Raw genomic sequence first — 13,928 nt, forward strand, 5'->3', positions numbered from 1 at the left:
GATTTAATTGCAGTAATAAAAATTAGTGTAGAAATAGCTGTGATAGACTAGGCTAAAATTCTTTAACGGTACCTTTAAAAAACAGATTGTTGTATGCGATGAATCATAATGATGGTTTGAAACACATACCCCATTTCACAGGCGCCAACTCGCAAAAGCACGCTTAAAATAGCCCCGAAAATTTTGCAATGGTAAAGTATAGGAAGAATTTTTCGGGGGTCAAAGGTCGGTGAAAGGTCCATTGAGGTGTATATACACCTCAATGATGGCGACTGACTTTTTAGCTACCACAAACCAAAGTAGAGCTGCCGTTACCGCGGCAGCAAATTGAAACCAATGGCAGGTAAAATTTTGCTGCCGTAACTGCGGCAGGTGGGCCGTAAAAGATAGGGCTGTCCTTTATGGTGACAAATATTGGTTAAGTTGGAACGTTTTTCTTATGGATACAGTTTTGATGAATTTGGGGTTAGGGTTTAAGTAGATATAATCCCACATCATTAATTTGTGAATATACCGTTAATACTGAATAGCGCTATAAAACCATGGCTAGAGCTGCCGCGGTTCGTTCGTGGCAGGAGCTGCCATGAAGTGGTAAGAACTGCGCCTCGGAAATGGAGAAACATTGTGTCTAAAAGTTCAGAAATTATGGTAGGACGGTAGGCTACGTATATAATTTTGTTATTCACAGATGAAAAGATAAGTATAAGTTTTACGGTTGGACAATGTCTTAAACTTGAAATAATTTTTGTGTATGGTATGTCACGATATATCACAGGATACACATAAATTTACTTGCAATTAGAGAGAGAGAGAATTTATTTTTTTCGTCAAACCAGAAAACATAATGATGAATCAATAACAAATAATAATAAAATATAGCACATAATGCAGTTTTCGGTATATGACTGGGTGATAACGATACGACCAATTTAGAAACTCAAATCTGAAGAAAAAGAACTTACTGTACTTTAAGAATCACCCAAAGGAGAATGACAATTTCGACGGTTATGGCCGCCAGAAAACTATGTGCGCTGCCTTTACATTCGGACATTGTTGTCTTCAACTGAATTTTGCGATGTGGCAATTTTGTACAGTATTCATAAATCTTAGCAAGTTTGTCGCCGAAAATTAGACCGACTGGTCACTTTGCGGTTATCCTGTCATTTCCAGACAAAGGCATGACTAACTCATATACAAATCTTTTGCTCTTATTTTGTGCTTTTCCTGAATGGCTAATAAAAAATGATTTGATTGATTGAATTTTCTATTATTATATCAAGAGTTTAAAAGCCATGGCTTAGGCCAGTCACCGTGGTTCTCAAACTTTTTCTGTTCGCTGCACACATGTAAAAAATAAAGTTGACTTGACACAAATTTTTTTTGCAGTAATGTGATGTGTGTGCCTGTTTTTAAGTGTCAAATCATTTTAATCAAGCAGAAAATCTGTGTTCACAGAGCCATGGAGATACAAATGGCTAGATTATTTTGATAGCTTTTGCACTGATGGTTGAATAGAATTTGTAAGCAGATAGGGGTTTGCCAAAATGTGTGTTCCACTTGTACAACGTGCCCTACTTGTGCCTTTTGTCCTACCTAGACAACTATTTTATCCCGTCAGTAAACAGTAATAATTCAGGTGTAATTCACTTATACGCCAATTTTCACAACTTCACATGTTAGCATGTGAAACAAGTAGGACACATATTTTCGAGATACCTAGCAGATAGCCAATACTCGTCATCATGGATAACTTGACTACACGGACAACTCACCAGAGACTACTCGACTACAGAGAGGTCTGGTGAGTTATCCGTCCTTTCGCATTTTATATGAACCTTTGACCCCCGAAAAATACTTCCAATAGACCTTTCCCCGACACCAAAACATCCGTATTCTTAACCAATCACAAGCGAGCAGGTGTAAACAAACATTCACCGCTTAAAGTTCGCTCAGACAACCCTTGACGCGTTCGCATTCGCATGTGAGTTGCTACGGTCTAAGCAGTGAGCAGGTCTTTGTCCTTTTTTCACTTTTTGTTTTCTTCGCAGTACTGCGAGAATTAGAGTTGTAATACTGAATGTTACCGGTACTTGTTGCAAATCACGTTCACGAAATATATATATATATTTATACTGAGAGGCTTCGCCCTAGGCCGGCACCTTACAGGTCTGCAGGTACCAGGTTAACCAACTGCTATTTCGAATAAAAAATAATAGACAGTCATGCTGATGAAATCAAAGGTACCGGTAGCCTACCGTATGTCAGTACGAAAGAATTTGCCATCAATACGATGTTGCATTTTTATTAGACAGTATCTATTAGTGGATTATTTTGATAGACTAACCATGGTTAAACGTTGTGCATATGGTATTTGCCAGTCTGACAATCGGTACCCCTGCCGGACAAATGGGGTAGGATTTGTGCCTTTTACGAAACCACATATCGACCGACCGCCAAAAAGCAATGAGGTGGATGAAGGCATGCAACAGGCCTCACAGTCAATTCAATCTGGGAAAAATCACCAGAACTTACTTGTGTACCAAGATAGGCCAACATTTAAATTGTTTTCGATACCTATGATATATTCTATATAGGCTATATGTTAATTCTTATATGAAATACATTTTTATACAAGCAATGCGTTCCATTATGCATTTCAGCATTTTCATTGAGGCGATGGACCAACTGATGAATACCAGATTCTTGCCGCCCAACAAAAAAAAAACACCATCAAATTGTGAGGTAAGGATTACATTTACCATGATTTGATTTTTTGATTATACACTTGTCAAAAACTTATTTGTTCGCATAGGCATCGCGAAGACATCCAGCCAGATCCCTCTACAGCCACATAACACAGAGACAAGCGATTGTGATAAAAATGAGGCAGGCTCGTCAAAGATCCTCCAGGATCTGTCACTGGATACTTCATTTAATTCAGAGATAATCTGACAAAAGTGAGGGAGGATTGTCAGGGATTCAACCAGATCTATCCTCGGACTCTTTAGTTGAAACCAAAGTGACTATAACACAAGTGAGGACTTGCGTTGGTACCAGTTCAAATAATACCTGCTTTTTTGTTCTGGATCAAGGGTCTCCGACTCAAAATACGTCACGGGCCACTTTATGAAATATATCGGCGACGTAGGCCACAAACCAACAAATTAGGTACAAAATTGATACAAAAAAAAATAACAAAAGGAATCTGAATATATTTGTTGAAATTATATTTGAATCTTCCACAAAACGAGACATGAAACATATTTATTTACTTATGCTGGATATTTGGCACCGTTTTGTAGCGATGAAACCTGATGTTTGGCCTTATTTTGCGTTGGTTTGCTAGTATTAAGACAGCACGCAAACGCTCGTCTGTTAGTCGTCTGATTTTTTAACTTTAATTGTTGAAACACAAAATAATGCAGCTTTTACTTCACAGGCCTCCAACGTACACCCTTTAATAAAGCTTCATTCAACGAAAGAACGCGACTATTTCGCAATCATCTCACTTATGGCAAAGCTTGCTTTCACTGAAGCATCACAAGTTTTGTTTATGTCTGAAAAATGCCTTAGGTTAATGGCGTTTCACACTTTCGAGGGAAAGCGACATGTGGTTTTCATAAGAAACGCAGAGTTGCTACGTTGCAACGTAATTGCGAAACGTCGTTGCGTAACGAAGTAATTAGGGAACTTCGTTGTTAAACACAAGTTCGCGCAGCGGACAAGTGAAGGAGAACATTGAATAAAATAGCTCATAAAATTTTACTGGTGCACGATAAATTCAATCTAATGATACCATTCGAAACAAGGTCCAGGTTGAAACAAGGACAAATCGAAGTTTTGTTGTTCAATTCAAAGACTTTTCAAAAAAATTTCACGCTCTTCAATTTTGCCGATTTTTGTACGTTAATCGCAACATTTTATCTCCATCTCATAATTTGTCTCCTAGGACCTAGATTGTCTCAATATAATACAAGGTTCGTGAGATATGAGGTTTTAGAGTTGCATAACTCACACGGGAAAATAAGATAAATAACTAGCGCAACTTTCACGAAACCGCATGAAACCAGTATTGTTCCAATAGGCAAATAGAAAAAGAAAAATGCTAAACTTACTTAGGGGGAAATATAAGACAGTAACAAACTCCAAACAAATTGACGAACGAATTCTGATTAGCAGACTGACGAAGCTAAAACAAACAGAGGCTGCGCGATTCGTCAGACCCAAAGTGGCTTCCGATATGCATTCTTGTCTCCACTTGTATTATAGTCACTTTGGTTGAAACTACCTCAAGTGCCGCTGATGAAAATGAGAGCGCTCTGTCCAAAGCGAGTCAGACAACAGAAAAATGTAAGCAAGCATCATCATTTTATTTTGGTTCTCTGGCATGAAACAACACAAAAAGTGAACAAACAAACAAAATGCAGAGAAAAATTGAAGTCAAGCATAAATTAAAATATAGTTGAAAAAGTACGCGCCTACTCACCAAAATAAGAATTAATAACAATAAAAGCACACAAAAGAATCAAAAAGATTCAGAATCGGGCAGCACCTAATAACACATACTTCTAGCATTGGTGTCATACTTGCTGACTGTAAAAATGATAAATGAAGAAAAAAAATTAATATTGAAGTCTTGGGACTTCATGCAAAATCTTTTACAATTTATTGGCGATAAAATGATGGTACTTTATAAAGGATGCTTTGCATGCGTGCCATGTCCGTTGTGACCCTGGTGATTGCAATATCGTTTTTTGTATGTACTACAAGGTCACATCTGACAATGATCGTTTTTTGTATGTACTACAAAGTCACATCTGACAATGAGGTAGTGCTCAGTGAACGCAATTCTTCTATATTATCAGGAGATGAAACCAGGCAGCATTAATGAAGTAACTCAGTAGTAAAATCATTGTGATACATTATGTCAGTGAATGGAATTGTGAAATAAATCTAATTCTATTATTTTGTTGCGCCTAAAAGCATATATTTGGTAGATATTTTTATCCTGTACAACGAGATAATGTTTACGACCACGCTTGAAAATCTGTCTGAGTGAGAAAAGTGTTTGAGCGAAAGCGAAAAGAGAACATTGTTACGTCACTTTTTGCATCTTGCTGATTGGCCAATGTCACGAAGTAAACAAGGAAGTCGAGGTTCGGGGTAAGGTCCATAGGAATGTAATTTTGATATTTTTAAGGCAAATATTGAGAAAAATATGGTACATTAACTTTCTCTAGAAAGCATTTTTATGTGTATAAGTGACCTATTTTGACCATGTTATATGAATACATGTGTTTAATAGCGATTGCTCGGCTGGTGAGTTGTCTCTCTCTCATTGCTCTGTAGTCGAGTTATCCTCCACTCCGAGCATCGACATCGCAGAGCGATGGCACAATTGGTGAGTCTGTTTGTCGAGCGACTGCTCGACATTGAGCGGTAGGCGACTTCAGACTAATGCGATCATAGACTACTAAGCCCACATTCATGAATATAAATGTGTTACTGGCACGTATATAGATTTTAATATATTTAAAAATACTTATTCAAAACATGGCGCGGCGGTGTGGCTCAACGGGCTAAGCGTTAGGAATACGCTCGCCACCGCACCTCTAATTACTCTGCGTGGGTTCGCAGGTTCGAATCCCATGCAGGGATGGTTATGTGCGAGAGGATTGCTGGACTCCTCGCCGTCGTTGGGTGGTTCACGTAACCGCTGGTCAGTTACGGCTTCCTCCACCACCAAGTCCATGATTCCGAAAACAAACAATATAACTAATCCCATACCAGACTTGGAATGGTAACCGGACGAGAGGCCGTGGTTCGCCATATGGATAAGCCGTCTTATCGGCTTTGCCTCTCCCCCGGGATAAATATGTATATCCTATCCAATATCACAGTGACACAGTCGTTTAAGTCAGTGCTCCGCAATCTTTTTTAACTTGCGGCACACTTATAAAACTTGCCAAATTCTACGGCACACCCAACGACGGGCACACCACAACAAACGAAAAAAAACATAACTTTGATTTATGTTCATATTTCAATGAGAGATTTGTGGTTGTTTCAATGAGTGTCAAGATTTATTGTTGTCAGGTATAATTACACATCTAAATAGACAGCAGTCCCAGACAAAGACGCCAGTGACAAGCGTATTCACGCTGCACGTCACTTCTCAATTATTGCGTCACAATCACTTTAATGGAAGTAAACGTAAACACGTCTGTAAAATCGCTCTATATTAGGATCAATACGTGAAAGAGCAACTCAAAGTTCGCCGTCAACATCTTCTATGCAGGATCGTTTATGATCAGTATTAAATAGAAAAAGCTTGTGCGCACATATAAGTTGTGCAAAACTGGAGAAATATTTCAATAGCTGCATTAGAAATGTGCTTATATTCTTCTTTTATTGAAATCCAAAACCCATCACGTGGAATTTCAGCCTTAGCGTCCTGTCATTTCTTACGTCAAAAAAATTTTCTCGAATACCCAGGGATAATTCTTTCGTTGACATTTCAGCACTAGTTGAGAAAGGATTTCGGTTCTCCAGTCGTATCGTTCATTGTTGATTGCGAAGAGGTGCTAAAAAATTGAGTGCTTTTTTGCCAAATTTGACACGAAACCCTTTTCAACATTATCTTGATTTTTGAAGCTTCTTGAAAAGATTCCAGCCTTAACCCATTTTTTCTTGGAATCCATTTAACTTTTTGATATGTCAATATGTTTTCGCTTACTCCCTATATTTTTATATTGAGCTCATTCATTTGTTCAAATACGTCATAATGTAAGCAAGTTTAGCGATCCAATGGTTGTCTTCAAAATGATCATACAATTCATGCTTGTTGTGATTTAATAATAACTGCTTTCATTCGCTCCAAAGCTAAAATAGTTTTGCGAGTGAACTTTTCCGCGTGAAAGCCATCGCACAGACGTATTTAGGGATGTAAGTTTCGAATATTTTATTTTCGAATCGAATTCCGAATCGCAATGTTCCGATTCGAATATTTCCGAATTTGATTCTATTTAGTATAACATCATATTATCGTTAACTTTCCTTAAATTTGGAAGAACTATAGCATAAAGTGTGATAAGATATCAATATTGAACTTGAAGAATGAGTATAGTTAGTAGAAAAACCCATTAAATTGTTGCATCAACTACCTAGTCCTAATATACTGGACAAGTTTTGTGTAGTTTGTATAGTGATCGTTTCTTCTAAAATTAACTTTCAATATTCATCCAAATGATGAACGCCAGTGAAACATGCGTTAGTACCGTTTGCGCCGTATTTTTTGAGGAAAAAAAATGATACCGAGGGAAGAAATCACAGACCTATGTTCTAAATGAGGAATAATGTTGTTATTATAATGACATTACATAGGTAATTAATAGAAACGTTTATATAATGGTAGATTTGTAAAACTTTTTTTTTTTAAATATCCTAAACAAACATTTTAAATAGCCTAAACAACATTGTTTCCTCGAAAGCTGTGACCAATGTAAAATACTCATAGTGTTCCGACTCGGGAACGCTGTAAACATTGGGGAAATAAACGCTTTTGGTCGATGATGAGCTGAATTATAACAACCCCCCGGAGTGTTACGACTTGGGAACGCTTCAAACGCGAGGAGAAAAACGCTTTTAGTCGATGTTGAGACTCGTCCCTGCATCGTGCAATCTCCGCGTGTTATCTAAATCAGGGCTTGCCGAACTGTTGAGCTCGCGGCACAGATGGTAATAAATAATTAAAGAAAATGTTTCCCTTTCTTCTGCGCTGTTTCGCGCTCTTCTGCGCTGTTTCCCCTCTCTTCTGCGCTGTTTCGCGCTCTTCTGCGCTCTATTCAGTAAATAGTAAGACCGCATATAAACCACCAGACCACTGCACCCAGGTGGAGGCTAACTCGCCATGGGTAATTCGCCATGCGACGGCGGTTAACGGGTTAGCCTGCAACTGTGCGAAGGCTTTATCAATGTGTCATTGCTACATTCAGACATTACGAACTGGATTTCCATAACTCTGAATTAATCTTCCAAAATTCTGATCCAGGAACATTATACAGTGATAGGACTAGGCTATAAACAATTATTCAGGATGTCTGCAAAAGTTTTTGATTTACAACTGTTGCTTGGAAGAGAAAATATAATGGGGAATAAACCGAAAGTCATGCTCGAATCTTTGGAAATGTCAGGAAAAAATATTTATGTTGGAGCTAATGACGGATCTTTATATCATTTTTTATTGCTGGAAGATGTTGTTCAGAGCAATGCAAACAATTCAGCATCATCACCATTTCTCCAGGCACAAAAACGAGTTTCAACAAAGAAACCCATTTTACAAATCAAAGTTGCCACTGAATTAAAAAGTTTGTTGATCAATTCAGATGGTTTGATTCAAGTGTACAGTATGTTGGATTTAGCACCTTCATCTGCTTCAATTTTTAGTAAAATAAAAAATGTAAGTAGGTTTTATGTCAATGATCATCCTGTCCATGCCAACCCATTTACAGTTGAAGTTTGCGTCACCTTCATAAAGAAGAAGACTGTTCAGCTCTTCCAAGTTCAAGAAGATAACATTGTATCTTTGAAAGAAATATCATTACCGGAACATCCTCGAAGCCTTGCTCTTGATGGTCATTTTATGTGCGTGGGAACAAGCTCAGGTTATTTTATGTTGAACATGGACTCTAATGCACGACAAGAGTTGTTACCTGCTGGCGAAAACAAGCTATTTGTTCATCGTGTTGCGCCAGCTGAGTTTCTTCTTACTGCTCCAAATGCTCTCGGAGTTTTTGTTACATCCGCCGGAATCTCTCAACGTGCTCCTCTTCAATGGTCGACAGCAGTACGACAAGCATGTTTTATACATCCATATGTAGTTGCAATGGATGATGAATTTATCACTATCCATAGTATTGTTGATCAGCAACAAAAACAGACTATACCATTTCAAGGTGGTCTAACCATGTTAAAAAGTGGTGGGAAGGTTCTTGTTTGTACCACAAAAGACATATTTGCTCTTAATCTTATTCCATTTGACAAACAAATTGCTGATTTATTAAATGAAAAAAGAGTCGAACAAGCTATGGAACTAGCGAAAGAATGTCGAAAATGTGTACCTAGACAACAATTTTATGAGATGATGCAGACAACATACAGAAAGGCTGGATTTGTGCATTTTAAAGAACTTAAGTTCGAAGAAGCGGAAGCCATGTTTGACGATGGAAAAATAGATATTAGAGAAATTATTTCCCTATATCCTACAGTACTTCCTATTGACTCAAATTTTGTTCGTAATGTCCCACCTTATCATGACATAGCCAATGTTATTGAGATGTGTTCCAGATCTGACGATTACATTGCAAGGTGCTATAATTTTTTAGCGTCTTACTTACTCAAGCGCTCACTTGTACCAAGATTGTCGAATGACGAAAACAGAGAATCCAATCCATTTGGTGAGAAAACTTTGCAAGAAAATCCTCAATATCGTAGTGATATTTTTCGTTCTACCATAAAGGTGTTTGCTAAGCAGCATATGACAGACGACATACTATTACTTCTTCAAGGAGAGCATGAACCTGTATCAAAGTCTGTTATACAACGATCTTCATTTTTTTATGAGTTCAAGGATTACGCTGAAGAAATTTGTGAAGTCTTAGATGAATATCATTGCTTCCATGCCAAAGCTATGAATTACCTTTTGAATGATGATCTGGATAGTGCAATGAATGAATGGAAAGAATTGTCAGAAGGTTTGAAGATAGATGTTGATTTCCCAAGCCTGTCATTTGTAGCTGAAATGCTTGGTCGATTTTGTACGAATATAAACCAATTATGGAAACATGGTGAGTGGATTCTGAGTCTTGACCAAGATGTAGGAGTTTCGATATTTACGAAGCATACTTCACAGTTCAGTGATAATTTGATGACGACTGAGTCATCAAAATTGGGAATAAAAGCAGATGACATTATTGATTTCCTTCATCATTATCCCGGTCCTGTAGTAAGTTACTTAGAACATTTGGTGTTTGTTTGCAGGATACAAAAAGAAAAGTATCACACTCATCTTGCAGTTCTTTACCTGGATACTGTTTTGAAATTAAAAGAACAATCAGGAGATGAAGAATCTTTGGTTGCTGCGAGGCAGAGATTACAAAAACTTTTGAAAGTCTCAAATATGTACAGAATATCATTGATACTTAGTAAAGTGAGAGATACTGACTTGCACGCAGAAAGTGTTATTTTACATGGAAAATTGGGTGAACATAAGAAGGCTCTTGATTTACTTGTTAATCGAATGAAGGACCAAACGGCTGCCGAAGAATATTGCATGGAACAAAGCACCGATCATGAAAGCAGAAAGTTATTATTTCAAAATTTACTTTCTGTTTATCTATCAAAAGTTTCATTGGATTCAAAGACTGGCAAATCCGCAATGGCTGTTGTTGATATTTTAAACAAGCATGCTGAGTATTATGATGCTCAAAGAGTATTAAATTTGCTTCCAAAAGCTTGGTCAATATCACAACTCCAACAGTTTTTGAGTCGCACTGTACGACTGCGGATGTACAATCTACATACAAGTCATTTGCAGCTGATGCTCGAGAAATGTGAAAATAACAGCACCAAAAAAGAAAATGTGAATCTGATGAACACTAGCGTTCGCATTTCGGAAGACAAAATTTGTCAAGTGTGCAATAGGCTGTTTCAAGATTCTGATTGTGTATTATACCCCAATGGTGTTGCAGTTCATACCCACTGTGGAAGTAATAAGTATGTTTGTCCTGTAACTGGCCAGTTATTCAAAACTCTTCCAATTCCTAAGCACTAATCCACGAGTTAAAAGTAAATATATATCCACTAATTTAATTAATATTTATCTACATAATTTTGTAGGGCCATCTCATCAAGTTGTAATATATTCATATTATAAACAAATAGCAGCAAATCATACTTCACAACAGATCTTTTGATTGATGTACAGTTGCGATCTGTGTAAAATTAGTAAGACCTGGCCTGGGTAACTTGAAATATTAGACGATGGATACTTGATTGGATATAGAAACATTTTATAAAGAAAATACCATTGGAATCAAACTATTTTATCCATATTACAAATTTATTTGGTTCATTTCAAGCTTGATAAATATTTGTGAATGAGTTTCTTAGACGCTGAATGTACTAGTATTTTCCAATCAAACCTTTCATATTGTTGATTTTAATATCTTTCTAGCAGATATATTTTTAAATTTATGACAACATTATGTAGAAAATACCAATCTAATAATATGCATTACCTTGGTTTTTGATCGGCTATAAATAGTTTCCAAATAGTATAATATATTAATATAAAAAATTTGAATCGGTTTGATTTGTAAAATCGATATATTATTGTGATCTATAATTTGAATTCATCAGTGTTATGGTATTCCACACTAGTAAATCTGCGAAGTAAAGTATTCTGTGAGAAAAGTTCAATATAGCTCTCTTGCATCAATATGCAGATATAGGGAAAAATTTTTAAAAATTTTTTTTTTTGGGAAAGTTTTTCATTTGCAATTCCAAGATTGAATTTGGCCTCACTCTTTCTAAAGTGTAATCCGATAACACAACAGTAGTGCTCATACTACCAATTTTTATATATTCAAATTAATGTTGAAGTCTAGAAAAAGAGGTTCAGGCCTGTATTGACATAAAGGCTGCATCAACTAGTGGGGTTGTTTGTATTTTTCTAGTTAAAACAAGAAAGTAAACTTATTTCATTCTAGTTGGAGCTGCAGGCCGATCACAATGCTGAGTTAAATTGGAACAAATGTTTGAATTGTTTCTATCTAGATTAGGGTGGTCCAAACCCAGGCCCGCGGGCCACATGTGGCCCGCCGCTCCATTATCTGTGGCCCGCGTCGCATTTTCGGAAGAGTAAACAAAAAATCCCGTTTGGTGTAGTTTCACCATAAAAATAACCAGAAAATACCACAATGCTCTGGTTGGTGACAATCTAAAACGGCATTTTGTCCCTGTGACACTTTCTCCGTTATGAAGAGTTTGAAATCTTACACTGAATGTCGATATAGTAAGATTTTTGCAGGTTTAAGTGAGTTTTTTAGTGGATTTTGCATGTTTCAGCTTGATAAATGACACATAATGATAAGTGTTTGGACAATGAAAATGTTTGTTTTATATTCAGTGTTTACCTATTGTGACCCTAGAGATACAAAAATAAAGTGTGGCCCGCGAGGCCGACAACCTTGGACAACCCTGTTCTGGATCCTAGATATAGATTGCTATATGTTGGTAACTACTTAAATTTGAGTGTGTGTTTTATGCTTATACATCACCCTTTGAATTGTATTTGTGATTGGCACTTCACACACTTGTAACTGTAATCAAAACTTTAAGTTTGTTGTGGGATCTATAAGTAATATGACACTCAATAATTCTCAATGGATGTGAATTAATTTGTTTTGGGAATGAGTTCCCTGATGGTTTTGTTTTCCTTTTTTATAATATCATGTGCAATAAATAATTTCAAAATTTAAAACAAGCAAATTATTTGTACAAAACAGAGTTGATTAGTGTGTGTAAATAAGGCTCTGGCTGTATAGGCGAATTGACTAGCTTCCGAGAGCCAAGATGACATTAAATCAATCATTTTAAAAAAATAGTTTAGGGCTTAAAACTCTTCAAATTTGAAGCTTCACAAGCTTTTGTAACTCGTTCGTATTTTCTAAAAAGCTCGTTCGAGTATTTTTGATGTGTTTAGCGGCTGGTATCTAGTAGGATGTTGACGAAATTTCAAACTCGGTTTTTCCAGGATTTTGTCTATTTCAATGAGGGGCTTTATCGCTGGGGGGAGGGAAAGTAGATAGGACGTCCTAATCATACGACGAACCACGACCTCTCGTCCGGTTACCAGTACATGTCGGATATAGGATTTGTTTCAGATGCATGGACTTGATAGGGGAGGAAGGCGTGCCCGACCAACGTTTACGTAGACCAACCTGCAACGGCGAGGAGTACAGCATTTCTGTCGCACATAATTATCCCTCACGGGATTCGAACTCACACAGGGTAATCAGAGGTACGGTGGCAAGTGTACCGGTATTCCGATCCTTAGCACGATGCGCCACAATCCTCCAGAATAGAGGTTCTCAAACATTTTGCATAACGGTCGCCTCACAATTTTTTTGATGACTCGCGGTACACTAAAGAATTCAGAATAGCAACATGTTATATCAAGCATTCATTTAGTGTATATATGTCATTAGTATAGTCAATCAATCAATTTTATTTGATCACTCTGATACAAACAAAACAGCAACAAAGCGCAGGGGTGGGCAACCCCTGGCACGCGTGCCAAACTTGGCACGCGAGCCCATTTGTTCGGCACGCGAGCGAGGGCTCGGAAAGTTTCAATACTCTTAAATATTTGATGAAAAACTCGGTGTTCGTTTATTCATTATCATTTTTTAATAATCCGTTATTTTTTAAACTGTTTTTGTCCTCTGATTGGGATGCCAGCCCAAAAATCTTTTGTGTTTTAAAAACTTACTCTCCATGTTTTCATCTACATCAGTGTTTCCCAAACTTTTTTCTGCCAGCGCCCCCTTTGACGACTTTTTAACTAGCAAGCGCCCTCCCTGACATACGAAGTCAAAGCAACTTTATTTTCCATTTATCATTAATTTAATGTGAAGGTTGAGTCTAGTGAAATATCGCCTGCTTGATAATATCCAACAACAGTCTTGAGTCTCGTCTGACGCTTCCAGAAAATCTCTCTTGATGTGTAAAAGTACGGTCACTGCAATAAATACATATTCTACCAAGAATGAGCTGGCAAGAGCAATAAAAAAACTTTTGACCCGATTTAACACGTAAAGATATTTTAATTTGACTCTGTTGCAAAAAAGATGAAACACTGAGCATGG

General features: G+C 37.2%; 1 protein-coding gene across 1 annotated transcript; it reads left to right on the forward strand.

Annotated features, from left to right (window-relative positions):
* Window positions 1-8,006: 8,006 nt before the first annotated feature.
* LOC120347513 (transforming growth factor-beta receptor-associated protein 1-like) lies at window positions 8,007-12,549 on the forward strand. The gene has a single exon (XM_039417531.2). It carries the CDS (start codon window positions 8,096-8,098, stop codon window positions 10,829-10,831), a length of 2,736 nt encoding a protein of 911 aa, XP_039273465.2. The 5' UTR covers window positions 8,007-8,095; the 3' UTR covers window positions 10,832-12,549.
* Window positions 12,550-13,928: the final 1,379 nt, after the last annotated feature.

The sequence above is a fragment of the Styela clava genome, chromosome 11 (assembly GCF_964204865.1).
Source record: "Styela clava chromosome 11, kaStyClav1.hap1.2, whole genome shotgun sequence".
Classification (NCBI taxonomy): Eukaryota; Metazoa; Chordata; class Ascidiacea; order Stolidobranchia; family Styelidae; genus Styela; species Styela clava.

What these genes read in the sequence shown, in the direction of transcription:
- LOC120347513 (XM_039417531.2), top strand. Translation starts at nt 8,096, where the DNA reads ATGTCTGCAAAAGTTTTTGATTTACAACTGTTGCTTGGAAGAGAAAAT.